Source organism: Gallinula chloropus, assembly GCF_964237585.1.
Source record: "Gallinula chloropus genome assembly, chromosome: Z".
Classification (NCBI taxonomy): Eukaryota; Metazoa; Chordata; class Aves; order Gruiformes; family Rallidae; genus Gallinula; species Gallinula chloropus.
The window spans coordinates 87,841,327-87,865,047 of record NC_140089.1 but is presented as its reverse complement, the minus strand read 5'-3'; the positions used below and the strand labels follow the sequence as shown (position 1 = coordinate 87,865,047).

Here is a 23,721-nt window from a genome sequence, read left to right as displayed (position 1 = left end):
TGCCGTAGCGAACAGGGTGGCTGCAGAGCCTGCTGGCAAACCCAGGGCAAAGCCAAGTCCCCCTGGCACCAGGGATGCTGTGGCAGGACATCGTCTGTCCGGCTCAGCCAACGCCTTGCACAACGTAAAGTCTACGTTAGTTACACACTGGTGCTGCTACAGCATCTGGACAGAGGCGAACGCCGTTCTCAGTAGTTAAAAGGACTGGTGCAAAGCTCTCCTGGGGCAGTACAGCTACTTGCCTTCCTCCTCCCCTGCGGTCAGCTGCCGTTTGCAAAGAGACCAGCATCTGGGACAGGGTGGTCTTGCTGCAGGCGCAGAGCAAAGAGCTGCCAACACCACCACCTGCCACCGTGTTCTGTCCCCGGTGCAGGGGGACAGAGTGCCACCTCCCAGCCAGGTAATTTAGAGAGGTGTCAGTATCAGCTGGACACAGACAGGGTTATTGGTTTTTAAGGTGAGCGAAGGACAGCTTGAAGAATAAGTGGCATTGTGCTTGTTCCCCACCCCTACCCTGAACAACCCCACACCCTCGACCAGTGCTGGTCTTGTCTTCCCACAGCCCATAGTGCTGCTGGACCCAGGGTGACGCCAGCGCTAGATGCTGATCTGCCGTCGGCCGCTGTGTCGCCGATGGGCTGTCAGCATGGTCATCACCCCAGCTCCACTGGCAGGCAGACCAGAAGATCATTGCTGAGCTCTTGACCTGCGACTGGCTCATCCGCAGTCCTGGTTACGTTGGGGCAGGTGGGAAGTGCAGCGTGGGACACACATGCCAAGGTAAGGTTAAACGCACTAACCAGGCTCCTCAGGGAAGGGAGAAGGCAGTTTTAGTTACTCTAGGTCTAACCCTCCATCAAGAGCTCCTCAGTTTCTTGCATCCGATTGAAGACGTTTTGTCCCAAAGAGCTACTTGCTTTAAGTGCTACTAAGACTTCTCTTTTTTCTATTTTTTTTCCTTTTTTTCTTTTTTTTTTTCTTTTTTTTCTTTTTTTTCTACCAGAGCATCTTGCCACCTGTGTGGTCTTCATGCTCCTGGGTTGCTTGGTTGCACCTTCAGTGAAGCCTTCAGAGCACATTCGAGACAGATCTGGGAAAAGCAGAGAAGGAAAAGCCTGGTTAAACGTAAAAGTCAGGAGGAGTAATAAATAATTCCTGAGAAACCCCAGGACGCTAAGAACAGGTTTAGACAGTACAGGCTGGTGTTTTATTCTGTCAAAGCAGCACTTTGCCCCGTAGCTGCTCGGGGAGAGCCTGGAGCAGGCATTATGCACACAATCAGGCTGCAAGCAGAAATTACAGGTCAGGACGCCAGACTCTGCCTGCTCAGATCCACTCAGGGCAGACAGATGTTTGCACACTCCATCTCCAAGTAGGGAACCACAATCCTCCAGCGACTTGGCAGGCACGGAGGGCTGAACAGTCAGGAACTGCCTGTGATCTCTGTGAGGGAGGATGTTTCTTTCCTCGAATCCACAAGTGCTTTGGAGCTCGGATGGGCTCTGCTCGCCTCATGCAAGAGCCGCACCGCCACGGGTAAAGCAGGAAGGGCACATCTGCCAGCAATTCCCTTTTATGGGGGTTACTGAACCACGTATCAAAACAGCCTTTTTATTGTACCTGCAGGAACATTTGCTTGATCTTTCAGGGCCTTGTGGCAAGGCAACAGGGCTTTTGCACAGGGTTTTCATTCACAGAGCTGCCTGCTACTGTACGCAGCGCAGCGTGCTCGTTTCTGCCAGGCCTGGAGCGGCACCAGCTCGCATTTCGGAGCAGAGCTCTGCCTCCCCAGCAGGCTGTGAGAAGCACGGCTTCCACAGGGCTCTGCTAGCCCTAACAAGCACTTCGTCTCTGGATCAGAAGCAACCGAAGCTCCAAGTTTACAGAAGTGAAATTTAAGAGGGGCCAAAAGGCTGGGCGTCATCCCAGGGAGACAATCCTTAGGTCCAACGAACAGGGATTCATTCAGAACATGGCTAGAGGCAGCCTGAAGCAATCAAGCTGCCGCTGCTGGGACCAGACTAACTGGTTGTACTCTGAGGACTAGCCCTGGGTGTCTGGAAAGTCCCCCAGAGCTTAGGCAGGACTGAGATGCTCTGGATACAGAGAGAATTTGCCCTCTCCTGCAGCAGAAGCAACCAGCATTTAGCATCGCTGGAGGTGAAGCGCTACGAGCTGGGTCCCTGGCACCCTGGCAAGTCCTCAGCCCTGTGTTGACCATGTAGTTAAGCCCGAATTTGATCAAGAGATTTCTTGGCAGCTTCAGATGTTCCAGCCAAAGCGATCTCTGGGGAAATCCCCTGCACTCCCAGCTTTCCTCTGTTTTATGGGACACTTAATAGATGCCCCTGTTTACACTGAATGCAAGGATAGGGGGCATTGGCAGCACCTCATTTTTAGCATCTACCATGATAGCAAGCAGACAGGTTACTTAGACCCAGGAATTATGTTATACTGATCTAGTAGTAAGCACGTAAGGATGACCACTGAGATCAGAAGCAGGGATAGTATCACCTAGTTAGTGAGAGTTGAGGCGTATGTGAAAATTAAGTCGAGTAACTGGGATTCCTGGGCTAGATTTACTGGTTTTCACTGGGGTTTTTCTTTTAAAGAAGAGGCTCCAGGAGTCTCCACACACACAGACAAAAAAAAAGCTCCATTCATCCCAGCACATCCACAGACAGGACTCCTCCTAACTGGTTTTCCCTACCTTTTTTGCCATTCCTCTGTGCACTTCACAAACCAGAGCTCTTTGCCAGGAGTTATACGGGTCAGCTGGAAATCTTCCACACAGAAAGCAAACCTAGGAGGAGTAACCACAAGCCCAGGGAAGGTACCCGTTACCTCCATGACTGACAAATAACATGTAACACAGTTTGCAGCTGATTCTAGAAGTCGTTTGATTCGTCATCCTTCCCATGGAGCCCCTTGGCACTCCATCAGCCTGTTGAGTGGCTGCTTTACCTCCCACTTAAATATTTTATGTGGAGATCTTTGCCTCTACTTCCCCCATGTTTCGCAGACTGCAGAAACCAGGAAGCAGAATACCTTACAAATTATAGGAGGCGCTTATTTAAAGCTCCAAGAAAGGTGGGGAAATTGTCAGTATCAACTGCTGGTCTTTGACAGATCTGGGCTGCTTTCAGAGCAGCACACACACAAGATTTGGGGGTGGAGCGCCACAGGCTTGGGAGCTTTCCCTCTCACTGGTGACTCATATGACTTTCCAGTTACAGAGACCTTGGAAGGAGCAATACAGGGCTTAAGGAGTTGGTGTCACCATGTTACCGGTTGTAATTTTAGGGCAGTGGCCTCAAATTAGAACACAGGAGGTTCCACACCAATCTGGGGAAGAACTTGTACACAGTGAGGGTGAGGGAGCCCTGGGACAGGCTGCACAGGGGGTGTGGAGTCTCCTTCTCTGGAGAGATTCAAGCCCCATCTGGATGATGTGGTTTGTCCCTGTGTGACCTGTCCTAGAGACCCTGCTTTGGCAGGGGGTTGGACCTGATGATCTCTGGAGGTCCCTTCCAACCCCTATGATTCTGTGATTCTGTCTAGCTCCTTTTGTCAAATCAGCACCTTATGCATGTAAATAACAGCCATGTCCATCTATGTTTTGGCATTTTTGGTGCCATCAGGACTTTAACCCCTCAGGTTTGACCTAAGCCGTCTTGAAGTCGGCTAATTTAGCCCTCACGGGCAGGCAAGACAGTGTCATGGAATCCAGATAAAGCAAAAGAACATCTCAGACCTGACCTGAGCTGACTAGCTTTGCTCAAACCCTAGTTTTCAACCCCATGCTGGCACATAACACCGTCCTGCACCACGAGGGAGCGTTAGCTGCTCCTAAAAGATCATCACTGAAGATGACAGGCAGCTCGGGGTACCAGCTAAGTCCAAACCCCCAGCTTTCCTTCCTAGATTCTGAATATTTCTCCCTTTGGTTGGAGTTTCAGGTCATCCCACATGAGGTCTAACAAGACCACGTACCTCTGTTGCGTCTCCCCGGATTTCACACGTATGCGCCTGATGTGCAGCTCCTGGGAAGACTTGGCAGACCGGTACCAGTAGCTCCTCAGCTCCTTCCACAGATCATACCACGACTGAGTTGTTCCCTCCCAGGTGAGCTTTATTTTTAGCAGTTCGCCCATGTCCTCCTCAGTATAGACCAGGAAGGTGTTAGTAGCATTTAGGCCAATTTGATCGAGCCTGAAAGACAGAGAGAGGGAGAGAGAGAGTCAACTCAGGATTTCTTCCTTAGGGAAGCATGCCAGATGCTCGTCCAGTCCATGCAAGAGGTGAAACACAGCCCTTTGCAGCCTATTTGACAGTTGGCCCAGATGACCTGGGAGGTCTTTCCCACCCTCAATGATGCTGTGATTAGCAAGTGTCCGACTGCCACTGGCTAATTACTGATCACACTGAAGAAAGCGGGCTCGGGTAGCTGGTTCAGTGCTGTGCATCACGTGCTCAGCTCATCCTTTCACACCTTAGGGGTGAATTTCGTGCCGTGTGTTTCTTCTGGGAGAAGGCTAGAGGAGGTCAGCCATGCCTCCAGAGATAAGTGTGCCTTCAGACTGCGTCCAGGTGGTTGGGAGGGAAAGGAAAACAAAGCACTTCAGCAACGAAGCATGCAGAGGACCAGGCACATCCAATTGCTTTCTCAGCAATAAATTATAACCAAGCTGCTTGGTGGAAAGTGGGTTTGAATAGTGATGAACTGAGGCTGTTGGGCTCGGGTGAAATACTGGGGTTACCAGAGGAAGAAAGAACGATGCCACCTTGTCTAGCCCCAGCACCCTCCCCACGTGAGCCAGCGCCGCAGGCAGCATACTTACATTTCTAAAGGGAGAGGCTCGGAGTCCCCGTTGGTGCCGTGAAGGGTGACGGAGAAAGTGGGGTCAGCCTCTCCCAAGCTCTTGTAGCTGAAGACATGCATTTTCATCTGGTAATGGTAGACTGGAGAGAAACAAGGAGAGCACAGATCTGAAGCGACTTGGTTGAGAGACAGGATTGCTCAGCACTGCCCTTCGTGAAATAGCACTGGCTAGCAAAGGCCAGACCCTTGTGTTCATGGAGACATCATCGATCCCCTCCATTGATCCCCTCCTCCCACCCTTCCTAACTACAAACTTAACGTTTACACAACAACAATAGCAGGTCCACTCCAGGGGAGGGCTCCCCAAGCCTTACACTGCTCTAAGGTTGGGGTGGTCTTGCAAGCACGACGCATGTCAGCTGCAGCCCTGCCCTCCCTGAAAGGCCCTGGTGGACTGCTGATTTTACCTGGAGGAAGGCTCAGAGTAACACCCCCAGGCAGAAAGGGGATAGAAAAAGACCAATGCCTGGCGCTGCGCTGCTCCGAGGTGATGCCACTCCTCCCACCTTCCCAGCGCTGACCTCGGGGAGCCCACCCCTGGAGGCGAGGTCAGGCTCATTTTTCAGAAGGAAAAGCGTACCCTTGAACGGCATGTCAGCTCTTGTCTTCAAGTACATCTTGCTGTTCCTTTTGTTCCTGGTTCTCCTGGCGTTGTAGCCAATGCCGTTGCAGCGGTTCTTCCGGCAGCTCAGGCAGATGCCCTTCTTGAAGCGACTGGAGTCGGTGCACTGAAAGGCGAAGCTCTGCTTGTCTTGGTTCACCAGGGAGTCCACGAAGAGGTGCACAGACCGCTCGTGTTCACACTTGACAACTTCACCGATGGCTGGAGGAGGAGAGTTGTGAGGGATGCGTGTTGTTTAAGCATCTGCCTACCACCCCCACCCCCGCCAGCAGCCGCTAAGATACAGCAAGTTACACCGCTCCGAAGCCCAACATGAGCTGAGCGTGGCCAAGCTGGAACATTTTCCAGCTCAAGATGTTAGACACTTTTGAAGAGGACTTGTCATTTAGAGTCTACATGATTGAAAGAGTATCCTAGACCTAACACAATCTGACCATAGTTTATGATGAGGTGTTAAGAGTCAGAACATGCTACTTCGGAGTTAAGAGCAGGGCTGCTTTCTAGCAACTATCTCAAGTAGTGCAGGCACTTTAGAAGGAAAAATACTAAAAAATTAGGTTTTTCCACTTTTGCAAATCAGATCACACACCCCACCCCCGCCCCAGCATCACCCCACATCTATTTGTGAGGAGTCTGTGCTGACCAGAGGCAAAATAAGTGACGAGAACTTACTCCCATAGGCAATTGCTCCCAAGACATCACTTAATCCACAACCAGGCTGGAAGTCTCCCCCATTGGGGTAGATGTCAACATGACCTACAGGCATCTGGATCCCAATGCTAACACCTAGTGTTTCCCTTGTGTAGGTGTGAAGGACATCCACAAAGTTAGCATCATCAGGGGAGAGGCGCTTGCTAGGGTCCACTCCTTCAAACATAGGGCCCGCTGGATCCAAGCCTGGTGTTAGAGACAACATGCAAGATGCCAGGTAAGAAATTGGGTTATTTCCCACAGAATACAGCCAGGACCCTGCTGTTAGCAGCCCTCCTAACCAGATGATACACAGACTGTCCCTGCCTCACCAGGGATACCGTCCCCCAAGATCTCTTTATAGAATCACACACTGGTCTGGGTTGGAAGGGACCCCCAGGATCACAGAGCTCCAACCCCCCTGCCACAGGCAGGGACACCAACCTCCAGGCCTGGAGCTACACCAGGTTGCCCAGGGCCCCAGCCAACCTGGCCTTGAACACCCCCAGGGATGGGGCATCTTCATCATGGGCTCACTGAGGGAACACATGAAGATGTGCCCACGCCACTCTGGGTGCAACACAACCCCGTAGTAGCACCAGTTTGCTCTGCAGATTGGCCGTTGGAAGCAGGTTTCTAGGTCAGGGTGATGAGATGCTTCGAGAGGCAGCAGATGATTGAACATCAGAAGAGGTCTAGCACCCCACAGAGACCGTTGGTAGCCAAAGCTGCCTTGGCTCCGTTTAGCCTATTTTCAGGCTAGACTTAGGGAGGCACTAATGTCAGTTTAAGCAGCAGCCAGGCAATTCCTGCACCTGAGATCCCACCTTGGGGTTTGGGACTTTCTGAGCTTCCCCCCCTAAACTGAAGCTGTGCTCCTGACCCATTCCCCAGTTTGTCTGCTAGGTGATTTTTAATTCACTCACACACACACACCCACACCCCCTAACCAAATACAGGTTATTTATTGCAAGGCTCTGAGGAATTCTCACTGCCAGTGTCACATTTGGACGCTTAATGCAACACCTTGTACCATGCCCTCAGTTCTCACGTGTTGAAACCAGCTTTCCTCTGGGCTCAGCAGCACTCCCCTTCCAGACATTTTCAGAATGAGGGGCTGGGTTTGTTTTGGGTTTGGTTTTTATTTTACCAAACATCCCATAGGACAATGTGCACCTGATAGCTCTCACTTCCCTTAGTTTACGAGCTGTAATTACAGAAACAGCATCACTCAGAGGCTTAGGGTTTGGACAGTAAGTTCTTGAGCTGGACTTGTTTTGAGCTCGCATTTAACTGCAAACAGACTCAAGATCAGGTTGTCCTTTGAAAGGTTTGGGTTGGGTTTTTTTTTCACTGAACTTCCCCTATATTTGGGGCTCAAAATGAAGATACTTCCCCATGGGAAGAAATCCATGTCCTGCACTGCTGCCACAGGTCATTTCTGATGGAGCAAGCCCAGAATGACACTGCAGCAAGGCAGGCAATGAGACTCTTCAGGGAAACTCTGCTGCTAAGGAAAAGGTAAGAGACTCCTTACAAAGCCACTCGCCTGTGATCCTGCCTATCCTCCCATGGACGTGGTTACCAGCAAAGCCAGCGACGTGGGCACCCAGGCTGTACCCGATCAGGTGGACGTTCTCGAGCTGGAAGAGCGGGTTCTCCTGCAAGGGGAAGGAAGGAGGAAAAAATAAAGAAATAAAATAAAATTGTAGTCCGTGCCCCCGTCTTTCAGGAAACCTGGCACTGCTCCTATCTGCAGGACTCTAAAGTCCACTGCTAAGAATAGGCTGGAGGGAGGGGGCAGAGAAGCAGGCTTCGCTCTTTTATTTCATCATGACAAGTACAAGTTGAATGGTTTTGGATGGCACTTGTGGTGTGCCCCAACCACAGTGCCCAGCTTCCACCCCCCAATTATCATATTCTTTGTCTGACCAGCTTTCCCCAGGGAGCTGCCAGCGGTCCCTGGTACTGGCCATGGGCTCAAGTGCCAAGTGTAGGACCGTGGGCTTTTTCCTACTCCTTTTCCACCCTCTGGCCAAGCCACTGCTGACTTTGAACACCCAGCTGAGTTCACGCTGCTGAGACAGAAGGCAGGACTCCTAAATTCGAGTCCCACTCCAGCACCGCCGATCCCAGCGCGCTGCAAGGCAGCATCTCCCGGGAAGAGCAGCGCAGCACGTGCTGCCGCCGGAGCTGAGCACAGCACCTCAGCTGAGTGAGCCATCGCCCTGCCAAGCCTTGGGGTTTGGATTACACCAGAGCGTTCCCCGGCTGGAGAGCGCCGGAGCCCGAGCGTGCCCCGTTCCCTTGTGCAACAGCCCCTCAACGGAGCGTTACAACAGAGAGCCTTCCTAGCTGGTGTTACCTGCAACCAGTCGAGCAGCCTGGCGATGCTTTTCCCCACGATCTGCGTGTTGTTCACCGCGTCGGTGTAGAGCTGGTGGGCCAGCGAAAGCCAATCCACCACCACCACGTTAGCATCCTTCTCCCGCTCCTGGAGAGCGGATACCAAGTCACTCAGCCAGGTTTCGAACATGCCACTCATCTAGAAAGAGAGGCAGGTGGTAGTTTCCAGCTGGCAGGACCCAGGTTACACACGGGCAGTTTATTCACGTATCATTTGCATGTGCTCTGCTCCTCGGCGAGCCCCACGACTTCTCAGCACCGCGCTCATGGTGTGAGAAAAACAGGTTCTGAGAGGCTGGGGATGTAATTAGTCACCTCGCCTTTCGAGGCAGGAGGGAGAGGCACTCCGTGTGTGCCACCTTATCGCTTTTACCCGAAACATCTCAGAAGTTCTGACAGGCTGCGGAGTGATTTCCTGGCCCGGGCACCACTGTTTGCATAAGCCCTGGTCCCGGTGATAAGTCCCGTAGCGCCACGCACCCGGCCACATCAAATGCTGAAGCCTGCCTGCCCTATGCTCCTTTACCAGGGAGACCCTGGGAGAGGCGACCGCGGAGCCACCGAGGGTCTGCAGGTGGGTAAGCCCCGTGCTGCCTCCCGCCGGGGTCAGCTCTAGCTCCCTTCAGCGCCTTCACACCGCGCAGGTGTGACCTGGGGCAGCTGTGGACACGTCGGGTGGTCTCGCAGGGTGCGACCCGCATCGCTCTGCTCCAGAGACACCCCCCACACACACCCCGTGCAGCTACAGAGGGGCTGCCGCAGCCCTGACGAGAAGTTGTCCCCAACCCCGCGTATTCCAGAGAGCCAGGCGGCTCACGGGGCGGTTTTGCCCTCCCTCCCTCCCTCCCTCCCTCCCTGCCTCCCTCCCGTCGGGGACACGCCGAACACCGGTCATCGCCGAGCGCCGTCCTCCAAACTTACCGTCCAGCCGTGGATGATGAGGAAAGTTTTGGCTGTCAGGTTGAAGTTGCACTCCTCCAGACACTCGCGCTGCCCCACGGCGAGCGGGCAGCCGTCCTCTTCGGCGTCCGACGAGGAGCGGAGGTGGAACTTCACCTTGGGAGCCGGCGCACGCGGCTGCCGGTCCTCCAGCAGCTCCGCGACGGCATCTGCGGGTGGAGGAAGGCTCGGCACGGCGTCCCCGGAGCTGCAGCCTCCGCGGGAGCGGAGCAGCCGCGCATCCCCCCCACCCCCCAGCTCCGCGCTGCTTCAACCCCACCACCCCCCTCCCCAAAAGCCACCCCGCTCCGCGTGGGACGGGCGCTCGCTCACCCCTGGGCAGCCGCGCAGCCTCCGCGGCCCGCGGCGCGCTTCCCGCCGCGATGCAGCAGGTCACCCCGGTGCACAGCAGGACGAGGAGCGCGCTCATCGCTCGGGCGGGCGGGCGGACGGACCGGCGGGCGGGCGGCGGGGCCCCGCGGGCGGGCGCTTTAAAGGCGCTTCGTGGCCCGATGGGGCCGGCCCTCGAGGAGGGCGGCGGGGGCCGCTCTCATTGGTCACGCCCTCCCTGACGTCAGCTGCTCCTGAATGAAAGAGAGCGGGGCGGGGGCGCGGGGGGGGCGCTCACGCGGTGGGGGGGGCGGGGGAGGGGGGGGGCTCGCGGGGTACGCTCCGCGGGGAGGGGAGGGGGGCAGCGGAGCCCCGCGGCGGGCACGGCACGTCCCGGCACAGCACAGCACAGCATGGCCCGGCATAGCATGGCATGGCCCGGCACGGCATGGCCTGGCATGGTCCAGCACGGCACAGCACAGCACAGCATGGCCTGGCACAGCATGGCATGGCCGGGCATGGCACAGCCTAGCATAGCCCAGCCCAGCCCAGCATGGCCCAGCCCAGCCCCTCCTGGCATGGCCCAGCATGGCATGGCAATAGCCTGGCATGGCATGGCACAGGTTGGCCCAGGGTGGGAGCCCAGCGGGACCCCGAGCAGCCCTGGCTACAGTCACGGGCTGGCAGTGTGGGGTCGGTGGGTGTCAGCTCCGCTCTGGGCCTCGTGGGGACACGACACATCCCAAAGGGCATCACCCGGCCTGAAGCCCGCAACGTCAGCGACCCTGTGAATAGTTTCGGACCCTCCGGTGTGAAAACCTAGCCCCTCTATGCCTGATTTTTAATCTCCTCCTGGTTTTTAGCGGTTACTGGTCCCCAGGGAGAGATTTCATTTCGCGCTGCGGCCGCTGCCTCGCCACGTGCAGTGTGTGGAGAAGGGGTGATGCCCTGACACATGTGGCTTCCCCGGCCCCTTTTCCTTCCCCATCCACAGCACCTTTCCCTTTTCCTCCAAACTCAGTGCAGGAAGCAAGGAGGAGGCACCTGGCTCTGTGGGAATGGCAGGAGAAAGGTGCAGGCAGGGGTGAGGAGGAAAAGGTGGAGACCTGTAGGTATAAAAGTGGTTAGCAGCAAGGGGAGCAGGGAGCAATCAGGTGTGGGCATAGCTTCATCCCTGGGGAGTAGACACAGATGGAGAGAATGAAGCTGAGTGAGACGGTGTGATGGTCATAGCTACTTCCCAGCTGAAGTTCTCTGTCCTGCTCTGAGAGGTCTTCTCACAGCTCTCATACACACAGCACCTTGTGCCCGGGGGGCTGGGGCTCTGCTCCCTTTTGGGGGTCGCTCACCAGCACCTCTTCATTTCTGACACATGTTCCAGGACATACTTGAGCACTTTCTGTTTCGGGAGATGACGCCGACCGCTTCTCCAGGGAGCGTGGGTTTGAGCAGGGTGTCCCAGGGACGCACGGCCTCTCCCGCAGCTGTGTGGTCCCTCCAGAGGGGCAACATCCTGACAGCAGTGGACTAAAAGAGAAAGGATGGAGATTCCTCATGTTTCTGGCCCAAAACTAGGCTCAGTTCCCACCAGGAATGAATCAGCTCAGCCTCATCAGCGAACGCTTCATCATTTTAAAGAGTTCCCAGTGCCAGCAAGACCCTGACAGACCACTGGCCCCTGTGACGTCTTATTCTCATTCTTACTGCCCTGCCTTTGCATTCAGCTGTTGCCTCTTGCCATTGTAAGGCTGTGTCGGGTGGGGATGTATCCTCCTTTTGTCTGTGCAGTGCCAGGCTCTGGGAGGGGAGGGGTGGAATTGGGGGAGGATGTGTGTGTGTGTGTGTGTGTGTGTGTGTGTGTGTGTGTGTGTGTGAGCATCCCACTCTTGGCCTCTGGCTTCCAGGAGTGACAGTGGCAGGGAGAAGAGCTTAGCAACAGAGAGGAAGAAGTGCATCAGAATAATTCCTGGTTGATTCAGCCAAAAGGTGTCAGCTGTCGGGGGATAGGGATGCTCAGGAGTTGTTGTGATGGGCATCCTGTCCATGCAGAGGCTGCACTGATGACCTTTCTGTAACCCTAATGGCCTCGGGGAGAGGGGGGGGGTGGGGGGGGTTGGTGGTGAGGGGAAAGAAGGGTCCCACCCAGAGCTGCTTGGAAAATAACAGTTCATTAAGCCCAAAAGTTTTTAAGGAGAAATTCCTAGTTTTGATTAGTTTTTCACTGGGAAAGATTTCATGGGTCCCAGGTGGAACTTCTGGATATTGTAATAAGTAATAAATAATGAACGGGGGTAAAATGGATGATAACCCACCACAAAAGAGCTGGAAGCTTGATAGTTACAGCACGAGTAGTGATTTTTGGAGGCTTTATCCCAGGGGCTGGTGTGGGCAGTGCCCTGGGAGAGAGGGGCTGTTCACAGAGGCATCCATCCAGCTCCCCAGATCTCTCCCCAGCTCCGTCCCCACTGTGATTTCCTGAAGCTCTCAGTTTGGTCCGAGGGCAGAACAGGAATTTTTCCTTTAAATGCTGAGCGTTTTCTCGAGAAATGGAAGAACAACGTCCTGCTCAGGCGCAGTCACGAGCTCCCTGCAAGTGGGAGGTTGGGTCGCGGGGGCTGGTCTCTTCCTCAGCACCAAGGGCGGTGAGACAGCAGAGCCCTGAGATGTGGAGGCAGGAAGGCTGAGAGAGGAGTTAAGCTTCTTTCCCAGTAGCAAGAAAGCTAAAATTAGTACGACATGTAAATTAATATGGCAAAATGCTTAATGGCCTGGAGCCTGCTGGTGATCTTGAGGAAGGATTAGTCAGGTTTCTCAGCAGAGGCGTTTGGTTGGATGGGCTGCTGTGTCCGAGCACCTGGTGATGAGACCCTTTCCGTGCCATTTCTGTTTGAGCAGAGCAACTCAGACCCCAGTTTACAGTCAGTGTCTTCTGCAGGAGCTCCGTGTCTCTGACAGAAAGGGGCTGTCACCATCCCACCCAAGGAAGGTGAAGCCAGAAGCCTTTTGCAAAGTATTTGTCTTTAAGGCTTCCACGTGCAGCGCTACAGGCTTGGGGCAGTGCGGCTGGAGAGCTGTCAGGCAGAGAAGGACCTGGGGGTGTTGGGTGGCTGCCGACTGAACATGAGCCAACAGTGTGCCCAGGTGGCCAGAAAGGACAATGACATCCTGGCTTGTGTCAGACACAGTGTGGCCAGTAGGTCTGGGGAGGGGATTGTGCCCCTGGACTGGGCACTGGTGAGGCTGCACCTCGAGTGCTGGGTCCAGTTCTGGGCTCCTCAGCATCAGAAGGACATTGAGGTCCTGGAGTGAGTCCAGAGAAGGGCAACCAGGCTGGGGAAGGGGCTGGAGGGCAAATCCTCTGAGGAGCAGCTGAGGGAGCTGGGGGTGTTGAGCCTGGAGAAGAGGAGGCTGAGGGAAGACCTTCTCCCCACCTCCTGCCAGGAGGGTGCAGAGAGGTGGGCGATGGTCTCTTCAGCCAGGGGACAGGAGATGGGACAAGGGGCAATGGGCTCAAGCTGCCCCAGGGCAGGGTCAGCTCAGCTGGGAGGGCAAAGTTCTTCCCTGGCAGAGTTGTCAGGGCTGGAACAGGCTGCCCAGGCAGGGGGCTGAGTCCCCAGCCCTGGGTGTGTTTAACAGAGGGGAGATGAGGTGCTCAGGGATCTGGTTTAGCACAGGACAGGAACGGTTGGACTCGATGATCTTAAAGGTCATGTCCAGCCTGGTGATTCTGTGATTTCCCTGTCTTTAAAATAAGCACACTGATGCCTCCTTTCCTTGCAGAAATGTCAGCAAGAAGCATGAAAAAAACACTGCATCGAAGAGCTGAGTGTGAAGGGAAAATCCTCCGGCATCACACAGCCTCTTTAAATACCTGGGGAGGTAGAGTAATCCCAGTGTGAGCAGCTCTGCGGATCACACAGAGAATAAACACATCCTGGTGCTGCTGACATCGCATCCCACGTTCTCCCAGGAGCGACAGGCTGTGGGAAAAGCAGCAGGGAGTATTTTGCTGCCCGGGGCAGGGTACCACCACCTCGGTGAGCAGCTCTAGCAGGGTACTCCCGTAGTAAGACTGCATCCCATTGCATCCACGTAGGTCAGAAAGTGCAAAGGGAGCACTTGGCTCGAGCGAGCCCTCCTGATAGGGGAAAAACTGTGGCTTTTGGGTCTGTGGGGTGCTTGTCACTGAAAGGAACGGCTCAGCAGGAGCCAAAGGTACGTTCCTGTTGCGGGTTGCTCGTTTGCACGAGCCAAAGATTGAATTCATTGCTTCAGGTCAGCTACTTGGTGTCAGGGATTGATTAATGCTATTCTGAGAATTTTTAATTCCACGTATAGAAACTTGAGAGTGTCCTACACACCCTCCATTCTTCCTGCCTGGTTTTTTTTCCCCTTATTTTCATTCTTTTCCTCCAATGAAGAGGGAGCAGGATTTGCGGGAGAGGAGGAGGGGAGAGAGGGATTGTTCTCTTTGGTTTTGGGTGTTGGGTTTTTTTTTTAAATTGAAGTTACAAAACAGTTTTTCTATTCAATTATAAAACACAGCCTAGGCAGTACAATGTAACGGGATCAGTATTAGCTTCCCTCTTAGTTCCTCCTGCCTAATTTGTTTCTGAGGTGATGGGGGAGGAAGAGAAGAGACAGGGCTGAAGCCCTAACTGAGAGAGCAGGGGGCTGCTTGGACAGGAGCAACCAACCCCAGGGCTCACCAAGCTGGGGCGAAGGCTGTGGGAGGACCCCCACGTTGGGAGACGACTGCAACCCAGAGGGTCTGCAGCAAAATAGAATCCTGGGTTGTTAATGCCTGCATCTCCCCATGCCTGCACCTCTTGCTTTGTCATGTCCCATCTCACCAGCGATTAACTTACACTTGGCACTTTGTGCAGGGGGGAGAGGTGCTGCTTGTGTATTAGAGCTTCTGCCCTGGGTGTTTTTGGGGAGAGGTGCTGCTTATGTATTAGAGCTTCTGCCCTGGGTATTTTTGGGGAGAGGTGCTGCTTATGTGGCAGAGCCTCTGCCCTGGGTATTTTTGGGGAGAGGTGCTGCTTATGTGGCAGAGCTTCTGCCCTGGGTGTTTTTGGTTTTGTTGGGAGCATCGAACCGGGCTGAAAACAGGCTGCGGTGTCTTTGTTTTGCAGACCCCACAGAGTCTCTCCCCCACACACACACTCCACCCCCTCAGCCTTTCAAACACAGCCCCTCTACGAACGTGCTTTACGGGCCCAGCACTCCGTATCCCTGGGCAGGTTTGCCTGCTTACAGAAGAGGCTAATCTCCATCGGGTTATGAAATCAGCTCACATGCTCCAGCGGCATTACCCACTATTGATATCCCAGTTCGATCCCCGTTGAGCTCTCTTTGTTGGAGGTAACCCCTTCTCCTTCTCCTAAGCTGATTTCTTAGGCCACATCATTCAAGTCCCACATCCCCATGGTATTTAGATGTAGTAAAAATGACTGGGGGGGGGGGGGGGGTGTGTGGAAATAAATGGCAGCCAGAGAGCCAACTAAACTGTCTGACTATTAATGGTCCCGTTAGTTGCAAATTTACTTTACCACAAAGCCCCCAGCATGTAATCCTTAGATGAATGCCTTTGATTGTGAGGGAATATTTACAGCTGACCTTGCCAGCAGTCTGCAAACCTGCAATGGGCCTCCTGTCCCACATTAAATCCGCTGGCATCTGTTCCCGGGTTCTTATCAAGCACATGCTCTGTTGGTGCAGTGTTTGGGCTGCAGCGCTGGGGCGGACACTGCCAGGCCTTGAAGAACAAATCCCCACATTCCTGTGAAATGCTAATTCTTGTGAACGGTGTGGCACGGGGAGGGGAGGAACGCTGGGGTTTGTACCTGCCTCCAGGCATCGCCATCTCTGGGGAGGTTTCCAGAAGGCTTTGATCCCCGCTGGCCGCCCCCTCCCCATGGGCAGGTCCCTGCTCCTGCCCCTGGACCAGCCTTCACCACAGACAAACCTCTTCTCGTGCCATTGTCCCCCATGCACCTGAGCAACAGTAAAATGAAGTTGTAGGGTGTTTTTTATTTCTCTTCCCACCCCTGCCCATGCCTTGCCTCAGTCCCCAGGCTGCTTGGACTGGGGATGTTGTTCTTGCAGAGACCCTCAGGCGCAGGAGTGCAGGCTGAAAGCCAGCGAGAGCTCAGCCTGTCCTGACACCTCTTCCCTGTGGAAGGGGCAAATAACCCCAAAACCAAGAAATTAAGAGGCCCGTGGGTTGGGATAAAGATAGATTACTAAGATAACAGAAAGATACAGTATAACAAGGCTGACAGGACTTTAGAGCAAAAATATATGAAGCTGTTGATCCCCAATGCAGTTTCTCACCGAACCACACAGCTCAGGCCGTGCCACCCTGTGTCCGAGGGGACAAGTGTAATTCAGCAGCTTGTCATTCCCAGCACGTCCCCTGGAACGTGAGATGGATCCAGACCGCTCGGCTGCTTTGTGTCGGACAGAAGACCCAGTGGTGGGTGGTGGGCCCGCTCCATCCACTCTGCAGACAAGGATACCTTTAGGTCTGTGCCGAAGAATGACGTATGTTTTCTCCCTTCCTCACGCCTTTACTCAAAGCCCATGCTTTTCCATCCAAGCTCTGTGAATGCTGAGCGTGTTTGGGCTTGCACATGGGCTTGGAGCTGAGCCCACTGGCAGTGCAGAGGTCTCGTGGGTGGCCGGGGCCAGGGGGGATGCTCGCTTCTGCTCCTCTCAGAGGTCCTATTGCAGTGAGGGACTCGGAGAAGCATCCCAGAAGTTTGTGATCGCTTGACCCTTCAGGTGGTGGAAGGTGAAGCCCCAGCAGCACTTCTGCCTTGACTCTCCCGCATCCAGCAAGCAGAAAAAGATCTAAAAAGTAATAAATTACTAATACTGCTCCCCTGCCATTTTTGTAAGCGGAGCATGGAGCTGCTAGAGACTCCAGAGAGGAGTTCGGGGGACGGCTGTTTGGTCTGGGGATTGCTTTCGACTGCCTATCCTTATGCAGGTGCTTTTTCTTCACATCTGCAGGGATTCTTGGCCCAGGTCTGGAGCGGATGTTGAAGCACTGTCAGAGAGAGGTTCTCAGCACTCGGCTGGACCACAGCTGGAGAGAAGACCAGAACTGGCAGAGCCAGCAGCGACTCTCCCAGCTGCTCGGGGGGCTCTGGCTTTGGGCTCATCCCTGGCAGTTAGCAGCTAGAGGATTTTGGCAGAATAATTAGAAAGCTGACATTTCCTTCTCCTGAAGCTTCCCAGCCCAGACATCTAGAGCTTGATTTACAGCACTCCTAAGGCTGTTCAACATTTATCTCAGCGCTTTCAAAACTGACCCCGTAAATCTGGATGGAGCATGCCACTCAGCTTCCCTGCACCAACAAGGAAAGGAGTGACTTGTTAAAACCAATTCATTTGTTATTGCTTCAGCAAAACCCTGTAAAAACATGCGATGATAGCTCTTTCCATTAGTGCTCACTGCTACTCAAGCTCTACGCTTGAAAACCCCAGGTAGTTCTTCCTTCCTGGGCTGCGCTGGGTCAGGCAGCTCCTCGCTGGCCCCAACTGCTGATCTAGGAGTGTAGGAGATGCTTTGGTAGCCTTTTACCACACTCCACGTTGAAGGGGAAGGGTCTTCTAAACCGCAAATACAGACTTCACACAGTAGCATCTGTTTCTCAGGGAAAGTGTGTCAAATGCCTCAGGGCACAGAAATAAGCAGCACAAGACGGTGCTGTGTGTTGCCAAGGTCAGTATCGTTTGTTCTCCAGCACCTTTTTTTCTTTGTTTTTCCTCTCCTTTGAGCTTTTTGCCCTCTCAAATCTGAACTTTTTGCCCTCTCAGATCTGAACAGGGCATAGCACTGGTACCTGCCTGATAGAGGGGAAAGCCTCAGGCCATCCTTGGAGGTACACAGAGCCTCCCGCTCTCCTCAGATATTGACTTTACTTACACTGTATTATTCATTTCATTTTCCATCAGCCTGCACGTTTTACTTTGAGATCCTACCAGCAACCCCATCCCTGAATCCAGTCTCGTTCCTTGGTGCCTCCAGGAAAAGGAGATGTGGGTACAGCGTGCGCAATATGAAGGTGGGGAAGGGGGAGATGTCCCTGAGGATGCTGGTCCCCCCACTGGGCTCTGCTTCACCCTTGGGCAGTTTATTCCCAGTTGCCTAACTTCCCCCCATTTATTGTGCTCCTTTGAGGATGTGGATCTTATTAGGACGTGTCAGTGGCTCTGTAGTTAATTAAGAAAAGCGTGGAGGTTTTCTTACTACTTTGTACTCACATTCCTGCCTGTGGTGTACAGACACTGCTGAAATCTGTCCCAGGAACTCCCCGTCCAAGGACAGACAGGCAGACAGACCAAGGTCAGGGCACAGGGAAAATGAGAGGACTCTTCTGCGCAGGTTGGTTTTACGCTCTGCAGAGCAAGGGCGATTGTTCTCTAGGCAGAGCACGATGTGGGTGGTGGGCTCAGTGCCCACAGTCCTGCCTGGTCTGGGGTGCAGGTGCAGGACCCCCACTCCCCCATGCATGATGCTGCCTTCCTGGCATTTGCAACACGATTCTGAAGCCCTGCACCCTGTGGGTCCAGCACCTGACTGAGCCACGGCGTGGCCGGCGGCCATGGGGTGGGGTGGGAGCTGGAGGTGTGCTGCCCAACGGGGCCCCACGTCCAGGGGATGCCTGCTGCAGCCTGGCCTGGTGGTCCCTACCATCATATGACCTTCCCAAGCGCCGGCATGTGACTGGACCGTGCCCGCTGGAAAAGACAGAGCGGAGAGGAGAGCTTGGAGAGGGGGAGGGCGGCTCAGTGAGAGAGGATTAGTGACCGTGGACAGATAGGGAAGGCTTGGAAATGGGGGGCATGGGGGGTGCTTTTGTCAGAGTTGTTGCAATAACGAAGCGGGGGGGTAGCTGGTGTTGGAAGAGGGAGGAAAGGAGGAAGCGAAGGCAGGAGGTTGGGGTGACCTCATAGGAGATAGCTTGGGCTTGAAGTGTGGGAGTCAGCATCTTACGGAGGGGAAGATGCTGCAATGTCTGAGAAGGAGAGAACAGAAACGTGGGGGCAGGTGGAGGGTGTCTCTGACAGTGATAGGAAGGAATGAACACAGAAACTGCCCTGGGATGATAACGGACAATGCTGGAAGGGTTGCTATGGACATGGAGTTCGGAAGGGAGCAGATGTTCAGTGCTGTATCCTCTTGCTGCCCCCTGAACAGAAACCCGCCTGCTGGCTGCAGCTTTTGCACAGGTTGTGTCGGCAGGCATCATCCAACCTCGTCTGTGGGGCCCTGAGAGGATCTCTGCCTTGGTTCAGAAGAGGGGGAGCTGTGGGGGTGACAGGCAGGGCCCGTCTGCAAGGACCAGTCCTGCCTCGGGTCCCTCCGTGTGGAGCCTGTCAGCTGGGAGGAGGAGGTGTGAAAGCCCCTGGAGGAGAACAGCTTTGATTGTGGTTTATAATCATATAATCATATACAATCATAGTATGGTCTGGGTTGGAAGGGACCCCAAGGGTCACAGAGCTCCAACCCCCTGCCACAGGCAGGGACACCAACCTCCAGGCCTGGAGCTACACAAGGATGCCCAGGGCCCCATCCAACCTGGACCTGAACACCCCCAGGGATGGATGGAACACCCACCCCCTCTCTGATCCGCTGATCCCGAGGAACTCTTGGCCAGGGCAGCCAGGGAAAGACACGACAGGTAGTAACAGAGGAGAAGAGGAGGCTTCCTGGTCCATTTTGGTTAGGAGATGCAGCACAGCCAAGGGATGGAGTTTGAGGCTGTGTTTCATTGCAGAGGACACGCTTAGCTCTATATACATTGACAGGATTCCTGGGTCCAAGAAAGCTGAAGTTGGCTACAGCAACCACCCTGCAGACCAAAGCAGGGTCCGACAGAACCGGTTACCCAGCGAATCATCCAGATGGTTTTCAATACTCCCAAGGACAGAGACTCCACAGTCTCTCTGGGTCACCTGTGCCATGGTTCAACTGTCCTCACAGTAATCCAAAAAAAAATATAAAATAAATCAATTTTAAAAGCTTTATGTTTAAAGCTGAATTTCCTGTGTTTAAATCTGAGTCAAAATTGTGGTTCCCAACCTTGGGCAACATCCCTGACTCAGGGGGTATTTTTGGTTCCGTTAACCCCCAAGCACGTTTGAAGCAGCACTTCTCAGTTACGAGCCAGACAGGCTGGGGCAGACGTAAGCCCGGGGTTTAATTTATCCCACACAGTGTTTACAGTCAGGCACTCACACGATGTCCTTACTAAAACTGCCTTACCCATCAAGGTGATTGGCCGGTCCCTGTCTGGCAATTAGAACCACAAAGGAGCAATCACAGACCCCGGGGCAACCTGCGTAAATGGCTCGCTGGCAAGAAGCAGGCTGGGCAAACACACACACTCCAGCTACAAGGTTATTTAATCACACAGGAGGTTTATTTTACCGGTGATTCTCTCCAAGCTGGGTGTTCCGGGGGGGAGGTGAACCCGCTGGTTGTAGGATGATGTGCCAGAGAGGCTGAGGCTTTAGGCAGCATCACAGCGTTGTTTTGTTCTGACCAGGCTCGTGGCTGGCCGGTCCCCAGCAGCGTGAGAAGGCAGCGTCAGGCTTCAGCAGGGGTGACGATAAGGGCAGATACTCTGCTGTCATGACGCTGAGCCCCCCTCGGCTCTTTCCTCACCCCTGGACAGGGGACAGCACACACATGACAGAAATGTTTAGTCAGACCGCGTGGCCGCCCTCTTCTTGTGAAGGACTGCCCGTGTTGTGAGGACTCACAGGGAATCAGACCCATTCCAGTTGCTCATGTCTTAGGTGATACTGGGCAGATGGCGGGGTGGCTATGAGCCAGCAGTGTGTCACGGTCATGGAGTGTGGCCAGCAGGTCAAAGGAGGGGATCATCCCCCTCTTCTCTGCTCTGGTCAGGCCCCTCCTGGAGTTCTGGGCTCCCTGGTATCAAACAGACAGAGATCTCCTGGAGAGAGTCCAGCAGAGGTTGCAGAGATGATTAAAGGAGTGGAGCATCTCCCCTGGGACGAAAGGCTGAATGAGCTGGGGCTGTTCAGCCTGGAGGAAAGAAGCCTGAGAGGGGATCTGATCAATGGGGATCAATATCTGAAGGGTGGGACACAGGGGGACATGGGCAGCCTCTTCTCAGTGGCTGTGGGGACAGGACAAGGGGCGATGGGCTCAAGTTGGAGCACAGGGAGTTCCCCACCAATCTGGGGAAGAACTTCTTCCCAGTGAGGGTGAGGGAGCCCTGGGACAGGCTGCCCAGGGGGTGTGGAGTCTCCTTCTCTGGAGATATTCCAGCCCCATCTGGATGTCTCCCTGTGTGCCCTGTCCTAGGGACCCTGCTTTGGCAGGGGGTTGGACCCGATGATCTCTGGAGGTCCCTTCCCACCCCTATGACTCTGTGATGCTGTGACACGCTTGGGATGATCTCCTGGAGCTCACTGCCAGGGCTGAGAGATTTTAGGACACGGCTGTGGAGAGCGGCTTAGCTGGAGAGCTCACCTGCACCTGGCAATGGGAGGAAAAGGCAGAAAACCTCAGGAGTGAGAGGTGTCCCTGGAGAAGCCTCACATTCGGGAGGAGGGGCGTGGGGGGTCAGGAGAGAGGTGTTCGGGGATCAAAGTTGCAGCAGCTGTCTGAATGCTGGAAAGCTCCAGTGTGTTGGAGCTGTTTTCAATTTAGAGTGAGTATCAGGTGGCTTGTTCTCTGGGAGCCTCCAGTTCACCGCTGGGACAAGTACACCATTTGTAGGACAGTTATTATCCCCACATAACCCCTGGGCTCCAAAATCCGGGTCTGTAAAATAAATGCCAAGAAATCTTAAAAGTAAAAACCCAACCCAAAACAACCAAGTTTGAAGAATTGGGAATTGGCTCCCGTTCCTGTGCAAAGAACAGGTCAGGAAACACCCCACCCCCACCCTATAGCAGGATGGAATCATGGTGTGTTGTAGCCTGACAGAGTTAAGCTAATGAATCAGCCCCAATGAATCCATCTGTCATGAGGGTTCCAGCACAGACCCTCCTGTTGCTCCACTGGCCCCCTCTTAGAGGGGGGGCACCTCCCACATCAAGGTAGCAGAGGCCTGAACAGGCCAGTCAGGTACTGGAGCTGCAAGAGAGTAGGGGATAAAAGTTGTGCCTTAGCCTCTGAACCACCTGGCTGGGGACAGGCAGAGCTGCTGGAAGGTCAGCAAGGGGGTCCTGGGTCTGGAAGCTCTCTTTTTGGCACCCAGCAGCTGTGACTTTGGCTTCAGCCCTCCTGTGAATCCACAGCCCCAGCCAGGCTGGGAGCTCTCCTCTCTGGCTATCGGGAGTGTTGACTGATTGCCACTTAGGATGATGTTTGGCTTGGCAACTCCAGGAGGACTGGTAAGGCTGCTCCTTTATTCACAGCTAAACCCAGGAAAGGACTCCCTGATGCATCACTTCTGTGTCCCAACACTCCCCACTGCCGGCTGAGCTCTTCCATTGCAGCCTAAGGGGTACGGCCCCCTTCCAGCCCCAGAGGCATGTGAAGCCAGTGGGCTGGGCAGAAAACCTCTGGGAAGGAGGGGGGTGTGGAGAGGGGAGCTGAGGTGTGGCACTGGTGGAGTTCAAGGTAATGTCCGAGGGGAGATTCCAGTGGGATTAGGAGGCAGCTGCCTCCTGCACAGGAGTTTTCCTGAGCATGATGTTGGACTTGGGTGCCTCAGTTTTCTGCTTAGGATGCAAAAGCCCTTTTGGAGTCAGCTCATGCGAGCTGCGTATCCCCAGCAGCTGGTGCACTGGGGGAATAATCTGGGTAAATCCCAAGGAGGGCACATGCCCAGCTGCCTCGGCCCCGGCTGTGTGGGAGGCTGCTTCCCAGAGCAGGTGTTACCCTTCCAGCAGAGAGGAGAGCTCAGATCCCATTTCCTCACACCTCTACAGTTCCACTGCTGCAAGGCCTCAGACTATACACAGCTCCCATCTGTGGATGGAAGTACCAGAAAACATGCCCAGTTTGTGTTGGATTCAGTTGATAAACACAGTGCCCGTGTGGTAATTCCCACTGAAGTTTCACCTCTCCCTTCCAGCTTCCCCCGAGTCACAGAGTCACAGAACCAGCAGGTTGGAAAAGACCTTGAAGATCATTGAGTCCAACTGTTCCTGTCCTGTGCTGAACCAGATCCCTGAGCACCTCATCTCCCCTCTGTTAAACACACCCAGGGCTGGGGACTCAGCCCCCTCCCTGGGGAGCCTGTGCCACAGCCCCACAACTCTGCCAGGGAAGAACTTTGCCCTCCCAGCTGAGCTGACCCTGCCCTGCGGCAGCTTGAGCCCATTACCCCTTGTCCCATCTCCTGGCCCCTGGCTGAAGAGACCATCGCCCACCTCTCTGCACCCTCCTGGCAGGGCAGGGGAGGTGGGGAGAAGGTCTCCCCTCAGCCTCCTCTTCTTCAGCCTCAACACCCCCAGCTCCCTCAGCTGCTCCTCAGAGGATTTGCCCTCCAGCCCCTTCCCCAGCCTGGTTGCCCTTCTCTGCACTCACTCCAGGACCTCCATGTCCTTCTGATGCTGAGGAGCCCAGAACTGGACCCAGCACTCAAGGTGCAGCCTCACCAGTGCCCAGTCCAGGGGCACAATCCCCTCCCCACACCTACTGGCCACACTGTGTCTGACACAAGCCAGGATGCCATTGGCCTTCCTGGCCACCTGGGCACACTGTTGGCTCATGTTCAGTCAGCAGTCACCCAACACCCCCAGGTCCTTCTCTGCCTGACAGCTCTCCAGCCAGTCTCCCCCAGCCTGTAGCTCTGCATGGGGTTGTTGTGTCCCATGTGCTGCACTCTGCCCTTGGCCTTGTTAAACC

The 23,721-nt window shown here is 54.5% G+C and overlaps 1 protein-coding gene across 1 annotated transcript; it reads right to left on the bottom strand.

Annotated features, from left to right (window-relative positions):
• Nucleotides 1–2,706: 2,706 nt before the first annotated feature.
• On the bottom strand, nt 2,707–9,990 carry LIPG (lipase G, endothelial type; the record flags this gene model as incomplete). Its single annotated transcript, XM_084278000.1, has 9 exons — nt 9,873–9,990; nt 9,522–9,709; nt 8,560–8,739; nt 7,732–7,855; nt 6,177–6,401; nt 5,463–5,705; nt 4,842–4,962; nt 3,994–4,212; nt 2,707–2,803 (listed from the first exon to the last, which is right to left on the bottom strand). Exons 1-9 carry the CDS (start codon nt 9,967–9,969, stop codon nt 2,707–2,709), a joined length of 1,494 nt encoding a protein of 497 aa, XP_084134126.1. The 5' UTR covers nt 9,970–9,990.
• Nucleotides 9,991–23,721: the final 13,731 nt, after the last annotated feature.